Source organism: Haemorhous mexicanus, chromosome 1, assembly GCF_027477595.1.
Source record: "Haemorhous mexicanus isolate bHaeMex1 chromosome 1, bHaeMex1.pri, whole genome shotgun sequence".
Taxonomy (NCBI): Eukaryota; Metazoa; Chordata; class Aves; order Passeriformes; family Fringillidae; genus Haemorhous; species Haemorhous mexicanus.
The window spans coordinates 135,944,218-135,965,751 of NC_082341.1; the positions used below are offsets into that span (position 1 = coordinate 135,944,218).

At 38.6% G+C, this 21,534-nt stretch overlaps 1 protein-coding gene across 5 annotated transcripts in view; it reads left to right on the forward strand.

Annotated features, from left to right (window-relative positions):
• MATN2 (matrilin 2) overlaps positions 1-21,534 on the forward strand; it is a 68,507-nt gene that overhangs the window by 936 nt on the left and 46,037 nt on the right. For all 5 annotated transcript variants that reach the window (XM_059864276.1, XM_059864309.1, XM_059864285.1 and 2 more), the window contains exon 2: positions 8,790-8,951. In XM_059864276.1, coding sequence (XP_059720259.1) covers positions 8,819-8,951 — 133 coding nt within the window. In that variant the 5' untranslated portion in view covers positions 8,790-8,818. The remainder of the gene's footprint in view (positions 1-8,789; positions 8,952-21,534) is intronic.

Consider the following 21,534-nt stretch of genomic DNA (forward strand, 5'->3'; position numbering starts at 1 on the left):
TCCTGCTTCAGAAGACAGTCCTTTCTGTGTCAAACTGGCCTCTATAATTTCTAAACTGTAGAATATAGTTGACTGAGAGAGAAGAATGCAACCTGCTGATTTATGTAATAGTTCCTAAGTGCTTGGGTTTGCTTGTGGGACCGTTGTTCTAAAGGTGAATTATCCTGACTGAGGTCTGAAAAGATGACGTGTTACATGTTATAGCTGCACTTCTGTCAAACAGCAGACTAGTTCAGAAGAAATCATCGAACTGTATCCCATAAAAAATTCTCCTTAAATCAAGAGCTAAATAAAATACTCATATGGCTTTTCCATTAAATCCTACAAAATCTACAAAATAGTTTTGGAGTATTACACTTTTCGTGTAGATGTCTCAGCTTTAAGCACGAGATTTTCTAAACTTTTCCTCTTGTAATGTGTATCACTGTGATATTCATCAGATTAAATTTGATTTGTTTTATATCTTCAGAAAATGCAGCACTCAGTTACACAAAGCTGCAGTTGAGACCCTTAATCCTGCACTCAATATTCACACCTAATTACATTATGTGAGTCTCTCCATTGACTTCACTGGGATTTCTCATGAACAAGGGAATGCACATTCAACTGTTTATGAGCTGGGGCTCAGGGACCCAGCTGTGGTGGTAAAAGATGTTTTAGTCAGTCCAGGCAAACTATGGAAAGGCTAATCAGATCTAAATACTCTCTCATGACTTATAAACCATCTCCATAGGAAAGTAAAACAGTAAGCACTATTTAATTGTAATTGTGGGTATCATTAACAAGCTCTTTTTATACAGTGTACTCATTGTTAGTGTTTTCATTATGACCAAAGAGTACTTGGAATGGAGTGGGTTTAATCCCCAAATTATTGGTTTACAGTGGTGCTGGTGCTGGAGTCAGTGTGACTTTGCAAATAAATTTCAGAACAGTTGAATCCTTTTTTTCCCCTGTAAAATCAACATTCTGCCAATCCTTTCTGTTTGCAGTTAAGGCTGTTGTGGCTTGTGACTACTTCAGGGACAGAACTAAGCAGCTTACATGTGTATAATATGTCATGTAATATATGCTTTCATTTAAGTACCTACTGTGCATGGTAAAAGTGAATTTTCTCAGTTTTCCCATGCTATTTTTCTGGGCATGTTGTGGAAACTCTGATGTCTAGATGAGATTCACTACCAGAAAGTGCAAATGAGTCTTTCTCAAAAGCACAAGATAATGAAAAGGTCTATTGTCCAACTGAAGAAAATCATGGCATGGAGATTGATGCTGTCATAAAGTAAGAATTCCCACTGCTAGAGCTTGCTGTCTGACCACTGGAAACTATGCAGAGTAAACCATACTATGGGTGTACCGTTCTATAGCACCACCATTAACTTTTATGTGATCAGAAATTACTGAAATGGTCCTCAACTTCACCTCCAAGCAGGGGTTGGACCTGATGGCTTACAGAGGTCCTTTCTGACCTAAATCTTTTATCATTATATGATTTTGAGGTTATTCCTTTTACAACAGTGATATCAGGAAGTCTGTATGTCATTCTGACTGATGACTTTAAATTAAGCAATAGATCCCTTAGTCTTGTTCATTTCATTAGAGCTGTAGAAATTAAATTATATATGTAGTACATACTCTAAGCCCATTAAATAACAAAGTCTGTTGTGTAGAAGTCCCACTATGATATTTGCATCGGACAGTAAAATTGAATGCTGATCTCTGCTCTTTCTGATATGCTGTATATTTTGGTGTCTGACCTCATCAATTCCTGTTTGTGCTTATCTTGCCTTTGTGCTTGGATAGGCAAGTTGTTCTTTCCCCATCCCCAGCACTCTTTGGACAGTTTCCAGAATGTGGTTGCCCTCCTGTGTCCTGTAGCACCTTTGGTTATCATCTGCACATGGGTGTCATATACAGGGTTGGGTTTCTGGGCATATTTGGCTGATTGCCAAATGTCATTCTCCTCCCCTTCTAGGAACTGCTCTGTAATGCATTTTGGGTCTTCCCTGTACTGTTTCAAAATCGAAGTTAATTTACTCTACTGTCACATTTGATTTTATTAGTCCAAGTTACAACTGTGCTGTGGGATTTTTTAGCAGCAGCTGGAATAAATAGCTGCTGGTGGAGATTCAGCCGCAGCCCAATTCCTATGCAAGGCAGGGACATCTCTCAGTACAGAAAGCACTGGAATATCCTTTTAGTTGCCAAGGTAGGGATATGTGCTGGATGAGGAGGACTGTATGGAAGCATAGGAGACAAAGGTGGAAGACTTTGCGAGTCTGTGGTTGTCACCCTGTCCCCACCACTATGCAGACGTGTCTGGAACAGCCATTGCTATCACAGGCTAGAATTGTGTCCCGCTGCAGACACAAAACAACCTGTGGCCATGAAGCTTCATGGACCCATGCAAAGAATTCGTCCCAGTCTTCTCACACCGGAGTACACAACTTCTGGTCCTAAATCCACTGCAGATTCAGATTACTCATACTGTCTGGACACTCATTATTTCAGATTGATACAAGACTGGTGTTACCAAGTCAAGAGTTCCTTTTGTTATTGTGGTGGCTTGCTGCGCTACTGTGAAAGCTGTTTGTAATTGGGTTGGCTGTCTCAGAATACACCAGAATTACCAGCTGACTTTCAAATAATGAGTTTCTCAGATTTATCTCATACTACGGACAGCACAAATGGCCCAAGGTAACCTCTTAAAAGGAGCTAAAAAATGTTTGAACAAGTGAGTACTGCTCTGATGCTTGGCAGGACATGGTGCAGTTGTGGGTTCATGGACATCCAGGTTCGTGGGCACCTAGTGCCTGCTATCAGGGTTGAGCAGCATGTGAGGAATTTACAAACTTACAGCACCTGCAACTTCATTTCTTCTTGGTGATTTAACTCTATTGGTGAAATGCAGTTGATAGTCATGATTTAGAATAGGTGTCTACCTGTCCTCTGCTGCTAAGCCTAGTGAAGCCTTCCTTATGCAGCAAGGAGGAACTGCGTAAAATCCAGTCCATCACTTGGTGAAACAGGGTGACAGTAGAGTGCTCCTTTGCAAAGATGAAGGCAAGATGGTGCTTCTTGCTGATGTGCTAAATATCACCCTCCCAATTGTGGCCACCTGCTCCCACGCGATACCTGCATGGCTAAGGACATTATATATATATATATATATATACATATGTATGATTTATAATGATGTTGGACTCTCTTTTTTAGAACTGGAAAATGCCTGTGTCAGCAAATGGTCCAGAAAGACAGGAGGAAATTACTAATACTCTGTGTCCTGATGCCCATGCTACACAGTGATTATAATGAGTAGTGAACTAGTAATGTATGTGCTGGCTTGTGGATAGTGAAGTACTTTGGAATATATTGTAACTGATAGTTAAAAGGGCTTTACAGTGCCTGCAGCCTTTTTTTTTTTTTTTTTTTTTTTAAATTTCTGAGATGGTGGGATTGAGAAAGAGGTATTTTGTGGCTTTCATGTAATAAGACCTCATTTATTTTTCCAAGTAACTCACCATGTTGCTAAATTGGGGAAACAGGCTGATTTTATTGACTCACATAGATTGCTTGCAGTTAATTTACCTTCAGTGGAAATTTTTGATTTGATCACAGTTTCCTGTTATCTTAAAAATGGGGAGACAATAAGGCATGCTGAAAGAACTTCAGAATGGTTCTCTTTTATGAACTTATGTTCTTTATAACTTAAAAACACTGAAGTTAGGTCTGTTGGAAGCTTAATGAGAGTAAATGGCTGTCTCTTTTAACTAGGAAAAAAGGAATGCCAAAGGCAACCTCTGTAGTGCTAATAACTGTTGCCTCTGGTGCTTTTTTGTCTTCTCTTTCCCTCCCATGTATGATGAGAAATTATACAGGGTTCAAGAGAGAGGATACTATTTGCAGGTGTTGATGTTTCATGTAACTATTGAGTGTTTCCCCTTCTGTGTATTGTGCCAGTTTTGTTGGTAGCTGGAGAAGGCAGAGGGGCAGGGATTTGTGGTGTTTATGTTTCTGATTTAGCCTTGGAAGGAAACTTGTACTACAAGACAAGGAGGGAGGCCATACAAAGGAGAAGAAGTTGTGAGCTGAAACATATTACTTGTTTTCCAGTTTGTTTTTCAACATGATCCGCTCGTCAAAGACAGATACATTTTAAGGTACATGAGTGAAAAAAAAAGGTGATCTTACAGGTCAGTGGAGGGGTTTTCTGCTTCTCTGTAAAAAAAAATTTCCTGAAGTGTGGTAAGAGGTGGAAAGACACTGACTTTGACATAAGCCACAGAGCATCTCTTTTCCCTTGGTATTATTTAAGAGTTATCACAGTGAAGAGGACAAATATTAACACCCTGCAACAGACAGTGGAGAAGGTCACTGATTTATTACCACTGACACTGAATATTCAGTAATGTCTCTGCCCAAAACAGCCATCAATCCCTTACAAGGGGACTTCCATGGACAAATATTTGAAAGCATAGAAACAGGCTTGTATTGGTTCACTGCTGTCCAACAAAGGAAATAGGTATTTTAAAGATGAAATCTCAATTTTTTTTTTTAGTATTCCTACACTGTGGTTCATGAAAGTTCATCACAGTGCATCAGAAAAATTACTTTGATGCATGGGTATATGGCTAAGCTAGCACAGGTAAAATTGATAAGAACACACCATGGCAATATTCAGCTTTTGACCAGCAGCCAGTTAGGGAATGAGGGAAGAACAGAGAGCCTGTCTGTTTATTTGCCATCTTCTGGGGAAATCTCCTTTTATACCAAACTTCTTCTAGACAGCTGCAGATAACGGCCAGCAGCCCTCGCCAGATTGTACCTCTGTGAGCAGCAGCTGTCTCTTCTCTGTTAGCAGCTTCTTCACATGTCCTGTGCTGTGCTGCACTGAGTGCTCCAAGGCTGCTTTGAAAGCTCCACTCAACCTGGTAAAGCCCCAGGACTGGCAAACATCCTCTTGCTGGCTATTTTTTGTTTTTGTTTTCAGTTTTGTTGCTGTTGTTGTTGGGTTTGGGGGTTTTTTTGTTTGTTTTTTTTTGTTGCTGTTGTTTGTTTTGTTTTTTTGAGCTGTTCAGGATGTTTGTCTTGCAGTGACTTGGTCTTGGGTCTGCCATGGGGAGTTGGTTCCCAATGGTATAGTGCTGACAGCTGGAATCAAAATGCTCAAAATTTATTCACCAGGTAGCCACAAAAATATGACTTTGTAACTTTGGTACTTTGGGAATGCGTTCTCATCTGGTAGAGCGAGGGTTAGCCAACAGTGAGAAGATAGAGGGCTGGGGCAGAAGGGCTTAGCCTGCTGGAAAAATGAGGTGTTAAATACCAAATGTGGTGCAGTAAACACCATCCAGCTTCTAGAGTGAAGACAGGAGACCTTGCAGAAGGCCCAGAAGATAAACAGAGAACCATGGGAGGACTGTATGAGGAGCAGCCATGCAACCACAATACAGACTGCTCATGTAAAAGCAGCACTGGACACAAATATGTACCTGGAGCTAGAGCAAAGCGCTCAAGTCCAGGCTGTCATCACCCCAGGAAAGCAGCACAGAAGCTTTCAGTGTGGATGAAGAGGTGGCAGCAGGCTTGGATCAGTTTATGCTATCACATATACAGCCTTTGGCTTTGGGGTTTTTTGGTTTTTTCCTTCTCACTGAAAAGGAATGGAATTTTTCTTACATTTTTATTTTAGATTATATGTATTTTTTTGTTGTTTTTTTGAAGATGAGGCAACTGAACCTCTTCGCTGTTAAGTATAGCTTTTATTTGAAACAGTATTTTAAAACACTATTGGTGAGGGTAGGAGGATGTTCATAGTGGATTTTATTTTAGCAAGAGCAGGATCCTTTTTGGTGGATCTCTAAGTAGATTTATTTTCTGATTATCAGACTAGAGATATTGAGATATTGAGATCTGAGGATCTAAAGTTTCTGAATCCAAAGTGTACTATTGAACAATATGTTATTCAGTGGTTCTATTTCTTTAGTACTCCAACCTTACTTTTCAAAGGGATTGGTAAAAATTACACTAAACTGAAAATATTTAATGTATTCCAGAATTCAGGGACAGCTAATGAATGATTATAGAGACAACTCAGTTTATATGATCAGCTAATCATATATTTGTATGCTATGTAAACATTTTCCTCACAGAATTCAAAGACTTCAAATCACAACAGTTTTTTTTCTTATTTCTGGAGTTGCTTATGGACAGCTGTGAGTCTAGTCAATTTGTAACTATGACCAAATATCAAAAATTGCTACAAAGGTACAAAATATGTTAAGTGACAGAATGTAGGAGAGTTTATTTTGGGGTGGGACTGTCCTGTGACACTGCTTTATCACCATTTCCTTTGGCATCCTGCTATTACAGGGTTGTTTAGATTTTTTAACCTGCCATCAGCTACAGCTAAAGCAGCATTTCTTAGAGTTTTGTGCCATTTTCACAGCTCTTTAGGGTGAATAGAAAGGAGGGATGAGTTAGGCCTCTGATAAGTAGTTAAGAGCCAGAAAGCCCTCCTGAGCATTCTGTTCATTCCTAGTTCCTGTAACAGCCTTGCAACAAGGATATTTCTCTATTCTCTTTAACTCTGATCTTTTATTTGCGGGCTGCCCCGTGGCAGGAAGGAATGATGAATCTGACTCCATGTTCTTAGAAGGCTAATTTATTATTTTAGGTTACTATATTATATAAAAGAATACTAAAGTAAACTATACTAAAGAATACAGAAAGGATCTTATAGAAGGCTAACAAGATAATGAAAACTTGTGACTCTCTCCAGAGTCTTGACACAGCTTGACCGTGATTGGTCATTAATGCAAAACAATTCACATGAAACCAATGAAACATGCACCTGTTGGATAAACAATCCCCAAACACATTCCAAAGCAGCAAAGCACAGGAGAAGCAAATGAGGTAATATTGTTTTCCTTTTTCTCTGAGGCTTCTCAGCTTCCCAGGAGAAGAATCCTGGGCAAGGAGATTTTTCCAGAAAATATGGTGGTGACACCCTGACAGCATGGCTTCTGATTTTCTAAAACATCAGTGCTAGAACTGGCATGTATCCTTGAGGTCCATTTGCCTCGTGTGCTGAATGAGCAGGCCTGAGCAAGAGGAGACCCCTGGCACAGCCCTGTGTTGATGTTCTGAGGAGTGAAGAGATACCTGCCATTGGTGATCTCCAGATGTCACAACTGTTGCCTCCAGGGAAACATAGTCCCATTTCCAGTGGTGTGTGCTGTTTTCACTGTTCATCTGTTTCTGACTAGAACTGGAAAAACTCTAGCAATAATACCATCCAGATGCCCAGAAATTTAATTTTTTTGTGGCCATTTTTATAAACACCAGCTATTTCCATTTCTTTCCTAGTTCAAATGTCCTTAAATAATATATTGCCCATTACTGGATAATATTGAACACTGAAGTAAGGCTGGGCATTTTGAGTGCAAAGACTCATTTTGGCATATGCACCAGAACGCTGTGTCTGCATTTGGGGCTGCTGAGTTGGATACACAAAAGGAAAACTGGATTCATAATAAGAAAAATACATTATGTGTAATGGTTGCATGGGAAATACTGAAAAATAATGAACAAAATACCTTTATTAGTGAGAAAATATTTATTCAGAATTTTCCTTTCTGCCAGTGAATAGCTCATGGTGGGAAAGAAAATGAATTATCTTTCAGAACTGAAGCATTTAGCTGCCTTCTGTTACATATCAGCTTGTTAGGTTTAAGGCCCTGTTAAAATTGCTTTTAAGTTTTAGTTACTTCACCAAGAGTAACTGTTGAAATTTGCACTGCTTCAGAAATTCCACTCAGATTCAGTTAAAACAGCTCTTTGTTATGAAAGTGGGTAGTTCTATCCATCTCTTGCACACCTAGGGGAGCTCTTTAGTAAGTTTCATCGTATCACCTACTCCAGGACTGAATCCAGCTCCTGTGGGATGCTCTTGACCACAACAGTAAAGGTTTGGGGGAGCGTAGAAGGAGCCTCTGTCTGAGGAAGCCACCAAGGGGAACACAGTCAGAAAAATGAGTCTCTAGCATGTCAGTCTTTGTTTTCTGTTTGTGGCATAGTCAGCCATGGCTTTTCATGATGCATTAACAAGCTCCTGGTCAGGAATCATCTCTTAATGTAGGAATTTTGGCTGTCAGTTTGTTCTTCTGTATGATAAAATTGCTCAAAACCTATGGCAAGCTCCTTTCCAGTCCTCAGGAGTCTGTTCCTACAAACAAGATTAAACTTGCACTGATATCTTCATGTTAGCAACCACGGACTGTCTTCTGAAAAGTAAGCATGAGTTGTCTCCAGTTCACATTTATAGTTGCTGTTTCTGGAATATATTTTCTTCTCTCTATTTTAATTCTCTAAGATTTTCTGCAGCAAGAATCCCTCAGACTACAGGAACAATTAAACTTCTGAAAAAAATTGCGAAGGAGCACTGAGTGGAATAACAAAAATATATTTGTGTCTTCTTCAAACCTGTTTCTGCTGACAGGCTGAGTGAAACAAACTTCCTTTTCTTGCTTTAAAAATTCTTGATTATTATAAATTGTTGTCAATGTTGACTATGGACTTTAACTAAGAATACTTAGAAATGCTATACAGGGACTGCCAAGTGTTGTGTTATTGTGTAAACCTTATTTCTTGAAGTTGTAGATATTATTTGGTGCTGGGTGTCTGCATGTTTGTATGTGATGGAAGGGAAGAAATGCTGCTGGGTGACTGATGTGGTTGGAATGCATCTTTTTATGTAATCAAAGAACTTATTTCCTTTTCTCCTCTTGCAGTTTTACATCCTTGTGTGTCCCTCTGATTCATGAAGATGAAGAAAATGATTGCATGTTTCCTTCTGCTATTTGCACACACTCTGCTTTCCACTGCCATGGCAAAGGATCTCCCCAGAAGATATTTCACCCGAAGAAGGGATGTTAATACACAGTCTCTACTGGGTAAGTTACACACGAAAAAACCCAAACACCACTACCAAAAGCTGTCTCAAATACAACTGATAAAAGGCATTAAGCAGCTGGCCAAACCTTGGCTGAGTTAGTTTATAAAAAAAAGGAGATTTTCATTTGCCAGTAGGCATGTGATAAAGTTTGTTGACCAGGTAGCAGCTGTTGAAAGAAAGTATTTACTTTTGGGGTACCAGATTTACTTTATGTAAATGGTATTAAATAAATACTTGCTACTGGACTATTGGTTTGAAAAAAAAAAAAAGAAAAAACTTTATTTTCAGTATTTAGAGAAAATGTATGGTGGTCCATGGATGATCTGTCAAGTGAGCCTTTTACCATGCTGGAAAGTTCTACCTGTCTACATGTGTGTAATGTGCATAAAGATGATTGAATTGAAATCTGTGGCTAATGAAATGAGGCTTGTCATTACATCACTTTATGATAATCCCTTTATTTTGTCAGATTTATTTATCATGAGTAGCTTATTTTATAATGAGCTAATTTTTTCCTCTTTTGCCAAAAATCTTTGGACAGGGTGTATCAGTTTCAGCTTGTGAGCTGTCGTGTTTTAAAACATAAGGTTAACCTCTCTGTTGTTGGTCGTCACCTGTGCATCACCAAGCAGACAACTTTTTCATTTCCTAACAGTTTGTGACTTAGAATAACTGTCTTTTGCTAATTGTTTAAAGTAATTGCCAGGTTATGAAAACACAACATGTATGGGGTTTGGACACAACCTATCATTGAGGATTAATGATTTCCATCAGTAGTAGATCTCATCAGATACCTCTCTCCAACCATGGGGAGATGGTAAGTGGACTCCATAAAGGTCACCTAACCCAAGTGAACATGAGGAATGTGAAATTCCTGCAGAAGATACATTGGGAAGAAAGAATATGGGGAAATAGGTGACAGAGAGAAGAGTACCAAATTTTATCAGTGAAGTGCTTGTCTAAATAAAATGTAATCCTTTACATGATGTAAAACTCCATAAAGTACCATTTAAGTAACCAATCTGTTACTTTAAAATGTTGATTTTCAATTCAGCATTCAATTTGGACAAATTTAAAACAAAAGATAACAGATTTCCATTTCTTATTCATTTTCCCCAAAACTAATAGATGCAGTCCTTGGGGTTCTGCTACTGAAGGCTGAAAACTACAGCTCTGGAGATCTAATTGACAAAAAAAACATGGATATAGAACAGCAAAAAGAAATACCCACATTCACACCTTACTTAACAAGAATCCCAAACTTTCTAAAATCCTAAATTCTAAAATGTGATTATATAGGAGCTCTTCCTGAATATTTTAGGATTCCTAGCAAATACCCTAAGTAAACTTATTACTTTAAGAAATAAACTGCCCGTCTCTCTAGAAAAGGAGTGCAGAGGCAAGATGTTGTGTGGAGAAACAGAAAGTGTCACATTCCTTAGTTGCCATTTTCCCTGTGATTTTTAAAAATTCCTTTTATAGCCTCTCATTCAAATTTAAATAGTGGAAATATATGAAAGGATTCAGTTTAAACCAAAACGTGTAGATTAAATTATTTATTTCTTCTTTCAAAAGCCAAGAGATTTCTGGTCCCTGCATTTGGAAACCACTGGATCCCTACTCAGTTTGGCATGTGCAGGATGCAAACAGTTCTGGCTAAAGGAACCTCTTCGAGACATTAAATGATGCAAAAAACTTGGAACATTCTCTGAGCCAGCCCATAAAAGTACGTGGCAGTTTGGAGTCAGACTCTTGGGCCTTGCACTCTGTTTCAAGAAATTAGGTCACCTGCTTGTGTGCAGCAACGTATAGGAACAGTGGCATGGTAAAAACATGGCTCTCTGTAAGGAACAGAATATGTAAAGTGCCACTGTGCTGGCAAGTTGAGTGTTCCTTAAATGGCATGAGAAAGAACAGGGCCAAAGCGTGATCTCAGTGACATCAAGTAATAGACTTAGTAAAAGTAATAGACTTAATCAAATCACTCCAGAATTCCAGCAACTTAACAGGGATTAGAAGTTGTCACATTCTATGCAGTATGCATATTAAAAGTAGTGGTGGTGATGACAGTTGCTGCTGTTGTGTAAAGATTTGCTTGGCAGGCAAAAAGGAGCAAAATAGCTGCAAAAAACCAACAGATACCTGGAAAAGTAATAAAAATTAAGGTTAGATTTTTTGGCGTGGAAGTCTCTTTTTCAGGACTAAAATGAAAGTTTATGCTTAAGTATATCAGTATTAAAATAATTTTATTCCTTTTATCTTCTTTTCACCATTTTAAAAACAAAAGTATACTGCTGTGATAACTATTTACTGCTAAAATACCAGCAGTGTCCAAGTACAGAAGTAAAAGTCGTTGTTCTAGGAGACAGACAAGTTAAATAAGTAAAATGGAATGGATGAAAAATTCTGTGGGATTGTTCATATAAAGAGAAAAGTACTTTGAGTTCCAGGTTTAGGAGGATTTAATTTTTCAATAGCCATGCACCAATACTTCATAGATTTCCTAACAGTCTTGTAAGGTCTAATTGCCTATACATTTTAACGAAGTCTTCTGGAGGAGTGAGCTGTGTCTAAAAAGATATATATTTTTTATATTCCTCAATTTTTCAACTAAATCTCAATGCATGTTGGCATGTTTTTTTTTAATTTGGCAGGTCTTTGCATTGCTTATTGCTGTTTAAAATGATTATTGCTATAGCTAGTAATTTCTGTGAAAGAGCTGAAATATCTTGTTCAAGGATGTATAGAAAATAGAGTTTTTGGAACTCTCATTATGTGGCCCTTGAAAGCCAAACTCCTTTGCAGGTTTTCTTTTATTAAACACTGAGTCAAACTTCCAAATATCAAAAACTTGTCAATTGTGCCAAATTAATTAACTTTTAACATTTTCTTAAGTCTTTCTTGCAGCATATTAGGTATGCATGCATTTCAAGTAATAAGAATTTGTATTATATTGCTGGAAGATGCTGTTTTCATGCAGGTGTATTTATGTTTTAAAGAATTGTTTCCATAGTTGTGCAAGGTTTTGTGAAACAACAGAAAGATGTAGGATGGTCAGTTTCTCTTTTCTGTAGCAGATAACAGTCACCTTTCCCCTTATCTGGCATATGAACTAAATTTTGCCTTCTTTTTCCCCTCATCAGTACTTTGATCTAGAGTTTGGATCAAATTTGGCTTATCCTGATTTCTGAAAGGAAAATAATATTTGGTTTTTTCTAAAGAAAAGCAGTAATAACTTGCTTCATGGTTATAAAGATAAAATTATGTCTGTTAGATTACCTGATTCCCTTCAGATATAATGAATTGGACTTCTGCACCTAAACAGACTGATGAAGAGCAAGGTCAGTTGTCTAGGGTGGTGATTTCCATACTGGGTTTGTAAGGCCAGTGAGATGTCCACAACACCCTTCAGCAGGTTTCATGTCTAGAAGCAACATGCATGCAGTCCTTGTAGATCCAAGATGTAGTGCCTTTTTGGTGTTTGAAGTTGTGGGGTTTTTTTCCTAAAGCAGATTTGGGACTTATGCCCTATTGCATCTTAATATATTACAAAACAAAGCAAATCAAAATTCCCACATTAAAAAAACCCCAAACCCACAAGTGTTTGTGTTTGCTTTTTTTCTTGATTAACTCAGTCCTAGTAAACTGGGCATGTATTTCATTTCATATGGGCATACTTCTTTGGAAAGATCTGAAGTGAATGCATGAAAGCTGTAGTGAATACAGTGAAAGCTAGAATGTAGAATACTGTTCTAAGCACTAACATTTTCTGTGTTCCTTAGAATTATGAAACATGCAGCTACATGATTTTGAAAATAACTACATAAGGAGAAAAGCTAATTTAGGGGACATTCTTTAGATAGTACATGATACCAGAAGAAACAACAAAAAATTAACAGATACTGCACAAAATTAAAACAGAAGGGAAAGGAGGCCAAGAAGGAAATTTACTTGGCTCCTGTTCAGTGGAAGCTGCTGCAAAATGCAAATGCCTCTGTCTGCGTTAAATTATATTTTGCAACAAAATATACAATGATTTGTCTCTTGCTTGTATATGTATGATTCCACTAATAATATGAAGTGAAGCAATAGGAACTATGTGAAAGTTTATGAATCGCTTGCTACAGCCAGTTAAAATTAATCCAAGGATTCTTATCTCCAACCCAGTTCTTAAACCTGAGTCTATGTAACTTTAGGACTTAAGACATTATCAGGTTAAGCATTCTGAGTTATTTTAGCAGCAAATCAGAAGGAAAAGTATGCGACAAAAGTGAATCCAACCCATCATGCTTCTGTGGCGTGCAGATAAGATTCCTGTTTAATTTTGGTTTAATTCATTGTATATTTATACAGTAAGAGCTGACCAGAGATCTCTAAATTCTGCTAATGTGCTCTGTTGAGCCAATGTGGGATGCTTTCTGCTGTAAGGAGCTAATTCACAGCCTCAACTTATGTATGTGTTATTTCTTCAAATAAATGCAAGCCTGACAAGTTTTATGTCCTCAGACATAATCCTGTCAGAAAGTAGAATTATTGTAACTGAAATCTGTACTGCAATTGAAATGAGAGTTATGTCACAGTAAGTACATCATGTGCTAGACATACTGTACTGTTATAGTACTGGGAGAGATGAAAACTCTTTCATGCAGCAGATGAAGGTAGAAAGTGATTTCAAATGCATCCTTTGAATTACTACATTAGTAGTTAAAATACAAGCAAAATCCTAACCAAGCTTTTGTAAGGATACAGGGTAATCAAACACCATTTATTTACCTATCAGTTTTCTGTTCAAAGCATGATGTTATCATATAAGTAGAAACACATTATATTTGGAAAGAGAGCAAGCAAAGCATTTTACAGCCTCCAAAATCACCTGGTTTTTCCTTCTGAGGTGTGTAGATACATACTGCAATCATTGTGCCTCAAGGCAATATTAACAATGGTTTGTTTTGCTTCCCAGTAGTTCTTGTTTCAATAGCTGAAGGGTCACCCATGAACTTTATGCTGACTCTCAGAATTTCAACTTTCATCTTAATCTCTCAGCTGTTGGCCTCTCCCCCACACTAGCTGCTTTTTCAGATTCTGGGGTTTATGCACAGTAGAACACCCTCTCTCTCTCTGTGGCTTTGAGGCTTGGTAGCCTGGTTTGTGCTGAGGCTGTGCCTCCCCAGCCCCTCAGAGAGGTTCCCAGAGTCTGAGAAAGAGGGATCTGATCAGCAACCATATCCCTGCCCAGCCAGTTGTTCCTGCAGCAGCTGTTATCCCTTAAACAGCGCCAGCTAATGAGCCATGAGGACTAGCTGGGACCCTGACAGACCTCAGGGATTTATGTCCTAATCTGAGTATGCTCATCTATAGCCAATTATCATGGAGATCAGAAAGTTTGGATTTTGGTCTGTGCTAGCAGTTTTTAACCACAGAACAACATTCTGCTTGCCAACTCTTGTATTAAGTATTCATTATTAATTTTCATGTACCAAAATCACATTCACTTTTAAGTCACTTATGAAGTATTTCTGTAATTTAAATTATATGAATATGATTTGATTTCCAGCATCACAGGAAATTGCATTGTATTTCTTTAATGTGTATTTCCTCTAACAAAGCCTTTTCCCTCTTTCCTCCTTCCTCCCTTCTTTCTTTGTTTTGTTTTCTTATTCTTTTAATTTGCCCCTCCCCCACCCTTTTTTTCTTCTTTTTCCTTTTTTTTTTTTAAGGTAATTTGTAATATTTCCACAGGATGAAAGAATATCTGCTGTTACAGAAAAAACTTGAGTCATGAAGTAAACATCAAATGATCTTTGTATTTCTGAATTTGTTTGTTACAACCCCCACAAATTACTGTGAAATACCATTTCTGTTTGAAAAAGAGTTTGCCTTGACAATAATTCAGTGAGGAACATTATTGTGAGTAAAAAAACTGTTGTTATGAGTATATTCTCAAGGAGCTCAAAGCCTCCTCTGTATTATGTCTTGAAGAAAAATCAGGCCAAAAGAAAGAACACTGATATTCAGCACTGTGCTGCTTTTGAGTTCATTTTGAGCACTTTGGCTTCTTAATTTAAAAAGTACATACGTGCAAAATTAATTTGAAAATCAGTGTTAATTTGGAACCAGTATTTTCATGACTTCAAGAACATCTCATTTTATAGCCATGAGTGGGTGATCAGACACTGGGGTGGATTAGGACAACATACTTTTAATTGGTTTGAAATCTTGAAGACACCATCTTATTTAAGTACTGCTGAAACAGAAGAACTGCTGGTTCACCAGTGGACATGATGTCCCACATATTTTGGGAGACAGGGGGAATGGTATACAGCACTATCCCCTCATGATGTTTCTGAATTTGTTCTGGAAAAGAATCTAATACGTAGACCGTTACCAGTAGACAGAAGTATGTGGTTTCAGGTCAGCTGATCAATGAGTAATGTTGAGGTTGCTAACAGCTTTCCCCATAAACAAAGACATGGACAACTTTAAAAAAAAGTATTTATAAGAGTTTTTAAGGTGTAAAGCTAATGTCCTGAAAGCAGGACACCACAAACTCAGTAAGCTCACATCTTTCCTTTAGATTGTCTATGCTACCAACAGTTGTTTACTTTCTGTATCCATTCTTTCTTTAATAATTTCTGTGTCACCAACAGCACCCTAAGTAGCTCAGGCAAGATAGGAGTCTCAGATCTTCAAGCAGACAGATACAAAGGTCACCTTCTCCCATGCAATCACCTTTTTCATGTTGGTTGTGATTTGATGTTTTACAGGTGGGTGCAGGAGAAGACAGTCACAGTCAAAGTGCTTCCAGGCTGGCTGTGGGAGCAGGATGCAAAGTAGCATTACTGTGTGTGCCACGAGTTTCTTCATCGTGGCTCAGAAAATGAATTCGTCATCTCTCATGGGTGTAAGCTATCCTTATCTGAGAGCCCATAAACATTTGTTTCTTTCAGAGAGTGGTGGGCAAATTTTCATGTTGCCATGTGCATGGGGATATCAGGATACTTTATCCTTCTGTGCAGGTGTTCCACTGCCTGCAAGGAAAACAACCTGCTCCCTGGTCCTCCTGACCATGAAAGCAGGTTTGGCTCCTGTCAGGAAACCCAACAGTTTCTGTGTCAGAGCAGCTGAAATATGCAAAAAGAACTAAGAAACTTGAGACTATCCTTACACCATACTTTGGCTTCATACCAGAGAAGCGCCAGTATAGGTAAAGAAATGAAGAAATACTATGAGTCACTTCTGGTTCTTTGGATTTAGAGAGACTTAGTAATGACCTTGTTATTTTGAAAAGTGTGACAGGGAAGGAATAGAAATAGTGAGGTGAAATGAGAACAAAGTAATGTACTACTTTAGTCTCTGCAGTGACTAATAATGAAGTATTTGCATGTAGAAGGAAATGGAAATCTCTGGACAAGAGCCTCCTGCTGTATAGTTGTCCCAGAAATTTTGGAAGTTCAGAAAAGATTTTGTCAGAGGCAATAAAGAAATGTCTGGAGGCTGTGTTCCATTTAGAGATTGTTCCCAGATGAAGAAATTTGTAAGGAAAAATGGGTGAGCTGCCAAACTCATAATGAATGTTTGGGTTAGGGCCATAGGCCTGTGTGTTTGGGGAAAGATTCACAGCAAGGATGGGGCCAGAAAGTACAGGGGCAGGTCTTGGATCCACGGCCTGTCCCAGAGCTGGGAAGAGGTGGCATCACCTGTAGGACTAAGTGCAGCATGTATGTGTGCTAGGGAAGGGGTATTGAGTAGTTTCTAATGTTTACTTCAGGAACTAGGTATGATTATATCTGAATTAAAAGGAAAAAAAGCCAAAAGGAGTGGAAGCTAACTTGCTCAAAAATGTCTCTCTAGAGACAAGGAGTGCTTGGAATAACTGCTCTTCTTCATTTATTCTTTGCAACAATCATAATCACAAAATGTGTTTCCCAAAACATTTTGCACTTGGTATGTTTATGAATTAATTGGAAATTTGGCTATTTTTTACCTGTATAATTTTATGACGAGAAGATTAAACCTTCTTAATGACCTAGGAGATCTTTTGGAATTATCTGAGAACATGTCAAACACAATCTTTCTGTCTGGATATTTAGCTAGGGAAAACCAGAATTATGGACTTCAGTAAAAAAATATTTGACACCCAGGAAATTCATACATCTTTTAACAAATTTTGTAGGAAATATGGAGAGATTTATAAGGAAAGAAGTTGTAAAAAGTAGATGGGCAGGGAAAATTAAATACTGAAATGGTAAAGAAAGAAGACACATTTAGGAAGAAGTTGTAAAATATGCTAACAGGGAGAATAGTTTTCTCCCTCTTTTATTTACTTTTGAGTAAAGACTTGTTCTGTTACTCAAAGATAAAATCTAAAAATAAACCTGATGTTACTGCTGGCAGTGTCATAAGACATGTAATTGTTGTATATTCATTACTGGGGAGTGAGCTAAGAAACACAAAATCTTGAAATTACCATTAAAGACTACTCAGGCAATAATTATTCTATGATCTCATATTTTCTTAACTATTTTTGTTTGAATTGTCATACTCTATAACATCTTCATGGAGCTAATATTTACTTGTTATAAATTACTTTTTCAATGTGTAAACTTTGTTGTAGTATTTGCCAAACTGAGCTGACCTCCTTTTGCTTTGCATGCAACAATAGCCTTCTTTAATATTTATCCATTCTCCTCCATTAGAATCAAGACCTACATAACCAAATAAGTAATATCTAGATTGAGAAAAAGAAAAAAGTATTAAGGAGTCATAAAGATGTAGGACAAAATCAGTAAATGACTAACTCATTTTTAAACAAGCAGTTTTTTCAAGACAACAAACTTGCAAACACTTTTCAAAAATGACTATCTAAAACTTGTGTCTTTGAATGTGTTCTGTTTGAATATCCACAGATGGAAATGTTTGAGGAAATGAAACAGTGCTGGGCACATTCTTGAGCATTGGAACTTCACCATTATTGTTGCTGTTAGATGGCTGGAGCTGTCTCTGGCCCACAGGAACTAGCAATCACCATGCGTGGTTCAGAAGGTACAGAGAATAATCCCTGCAGAGATTATTTCCAGGAGGCCTCTTGCATACAGCCACTCTGTTTGAGCAGGACAGTAGGTTTAACACTGTGGATGGAGCCAGTTGGCCTCTGAGCTTAGCTGGTGCCTTAGACTGCTCCCTGGCACAGAGACCAGTGGTACAACGTGGCCTGCTTCTGTGCTGGGGAATACTCTGAGCTCCCAGACCAGTTCTATCCACAGAGGATGGATCCCTGGCTCATGCTGCTTCCTATATCATGCCTGAGGACTGCTTGAGAAAATGTGAACTGTCCTCAGACAACAGGATCAGGAGCTGTTCTAATCATTTAGCAGTCTAGAGGAGTCAATTCGAATGCCCAAGAAAGCTCCCTGGTGCTAATTTAGTTGTATTAAGGGAATGTAACATTAGTGAAAAATGAGAGGATAGAAACATGCTCTCAGACACAGACCCTGGGTGAGTGAGCAAAATCAAAGCACTGTGAGCTTTATAAAAGCCAAAACCGGCTGAGCATAATTTGCCTTGAGAAAGGAATAGAAGGAAACCTGCAGTCATCAGATAAAATGATTTAACTAAATTTTCAGCTTTAGAGGAAATTAAGATGCTCAGTATTATTTTAAGCTTTGTTTTATGTATCTCTCAGTAATTGGATCCTAGCTGGATTCTTCCCAGTAGAACTGAAATTTCCTTGCATTGTTAGTTTTCCAAACTAACTGGCATCACTGTAGCTGTCTTTTACGAAGTGGATATTGAGTAGAGAAGGAGAACATATTTACTACTGACTTGATCTTTGCTTCTGTCTTTGTCTTCCCTCTCCTGGCTTCCCCTTTGGATAATACAACCCACACTGAGGGTTTTTTAACTTTTGTGTTGGCAATAAAAGACCTCTGCTGACTTAGAAGTAGGTTTATGGATGAGTAACTCTTTTCAGAGAGTAAATTTTCATAAGAGTGAAAGGGAATTACTTTTGGTTATGAAGATGTTTGCCAAAGTTGTGAGAAAGTTCACTGTTGAAAATGAGAGCTGGTCAGAGGAAGAGATTATAGTTTACAGGACAAACAGAGAAGCATGTAACTGCTAAAAAGCTATCACTGAAAATTTATCTGTGGGGATGAGTGTTTAGATCTGTCAGTCATTACTACTGATTGCCACTCCTCAAAATACCACCAAGCTGGATTTTTTTTTATCTATAGAAGAGTTACATATTATTTTTCATTGAGCTCAAGTTAAAACAACTTCAATAATTACAGAGTTTTAAAAAAAATTCATACCAAATCAGAAGACAAAGATTTTAAATACATCTTTATTTGGAAATGTTTGCTATTTCTATAGCTAGAACTTTGCTGGTCAAAGTAGTTTTAAAAAACACTGTGTTTCATTCAGCTTAATAGATTTTTCCAAAGTAATTCAGCACAGTGTGATGTGTTTCTGTCCATCAAGGCTCTTCGGGCTTTTTCCCACCAAGATTCATTTCAGACTTCAGAATAGACAAATGAGTCTCTTCAGACTGGCATCCAAATCTTTATATTCCAATTAAAAGGATTCAACACCATGGCTGTAGTTCTGATTTGTTTGTACAGAGTCACAGAATGGACAAGGTTGGAAGGGAGCACAGTGGGTCATCTGGTCCAGCCTCCCTGCTCAAGCAGGGCCATCCCACAGCACATGGCACAGGATTGTGTCCAGATGGTTCTTGAATATCTCCAGTGAGGGAGACTTCACCACCTCTCTGGGCAGCCTGTTCAAGTGTACCCACACAAATAAAGAAGTTTTTCCTCATGGCCAGGTGGAACTTTCTGTGCATCAGTTTTTGCCCCTTGCCTCTTGTCCTATTACTTGGCACCACGTGAAGAGCCTGGTCCATCCTCTTGACACCGTCCCTTCAGAGACTGATAGACATTGATGAAGTCCCTTCTGTGTTGTCTCTTCTCAAGGCTGAACAGGCGCAACTCTCTCAGCCTTTCCTCATAAGAGAGATACTGCAGGCCCCTCATGATATTTGTAGCCCTCCTCTGGACCCACTCCAGCAGCTCCACGTCTCTCTTGTCCTTAGGAGCCCAGAACTGGACACAGCACTCCAGATGGCACCTCACTAGGGCTGAGTAGAGAGGCAGGGTCATTTCCCTGGACCTTCTGGCAATGCTCTTCCTCGTGCACCCCAGGATACCTTTGGCCTTATTGGCCACAAGAACACAGTGCCAGCTCATGGACATTTCATTGTCCTCCAGGACCCTCAGGTCCTTCTCAGCAGAGCTGCTTCCAGCAGGTCACCTCCAGCCTGTACTGGTGCAGGTTGTTCCTCCCCAGGTGCAGGACCCTGCATTCACCTCTGTTGAATTTCAGATGGTTCTTCTCTGCCCATCTCTCCAGCCTGTCGAGGTCATTCTGAAGGGCTGCTCAGTGCTCTGGGCTATCGGCCGCTCCTCCCAGCTTTGTGTGTTGGGGCACTTGCTGAGGAGGCCTCTGCCCCTTCACCCAAGTTATTGGTGAAAAGCTAAACAATACTGGGCCCAGTATTGAACCTTGGGGGACACCACCAGTGACAGACCTCTAACTAGACCTTGTGCAAACCTCTGGGATCTGCTGTTCAGCCAGTTCTCAAACCATCACTCTGTCCACTCACCCAGTCCACACTTCCTGAGTTTGCCTGTGAGGATGTTATGAGAGTGTCAAAAGCCTTGCTGAACTCTAGGTAGACAATATCCACTGCTCTCCTCTCATCTGTGCAGGCAGTCGTTTCATCATAGAAAGCAATCAGGCTGTCAAGCATGATTTACATTTAGTGAATCAATGCTGAAATGTTTTAAGGGAAATAAAATAGCATCAATTTTCCCCTTCTCTCTTACCTGTCCTTCCCCTCATAAACACACACATATTCTTAACCTTTTTTTCTGTAATTATCCTTCTTTCCTCTTGGTCTGCTCCTACAAATCATAACTTAGGATTATCTTCGTATTGCTGGAATCATTCATGTTATATTAGTAAAGATAATTTGTAATTTTTTATATATAAGGTAATTAAGATAATAAGGTGGAAAATAGTTATATCAGGATAACTGTATCCCATTAGAACTGGAATTTTGTTTCTGCTCAGTTTGGCTTATATTCAGCCTGCTCTGATTTTGAAAGAATAAGCAACTCGAGCATATTCCTACGCTTATGAATAAAGCTGTACTGTAGACTGCACATGAATAAATCCAGGCAGTCATTTTTATTGTCATTAAAGAGCATTTTTATTCTATGCCAAAAAATGTTCTTGGTAATCTATGAAAGACGCTTCTGAGTTAACGAGTGAAAACAGGCATCTTTCTCACCCCCTTCCTTGGCAGAAGTGCATGATGAGTGTTCGTCAGCAGTCACAAGTGAATCTGGTTAAAGGACAGTCTACATTTTTCCAATTGAGTCCTTGATTGGCCCACTTGTACCACTGCAGTATGACATGACCTTTGATTATACAGTCAGACACTACTTTTCCACCAAACATTCACTAGTGCCTCATTCACTGTACAAGATGGATGACAGTGCGCTGGGAATTGAATTGGG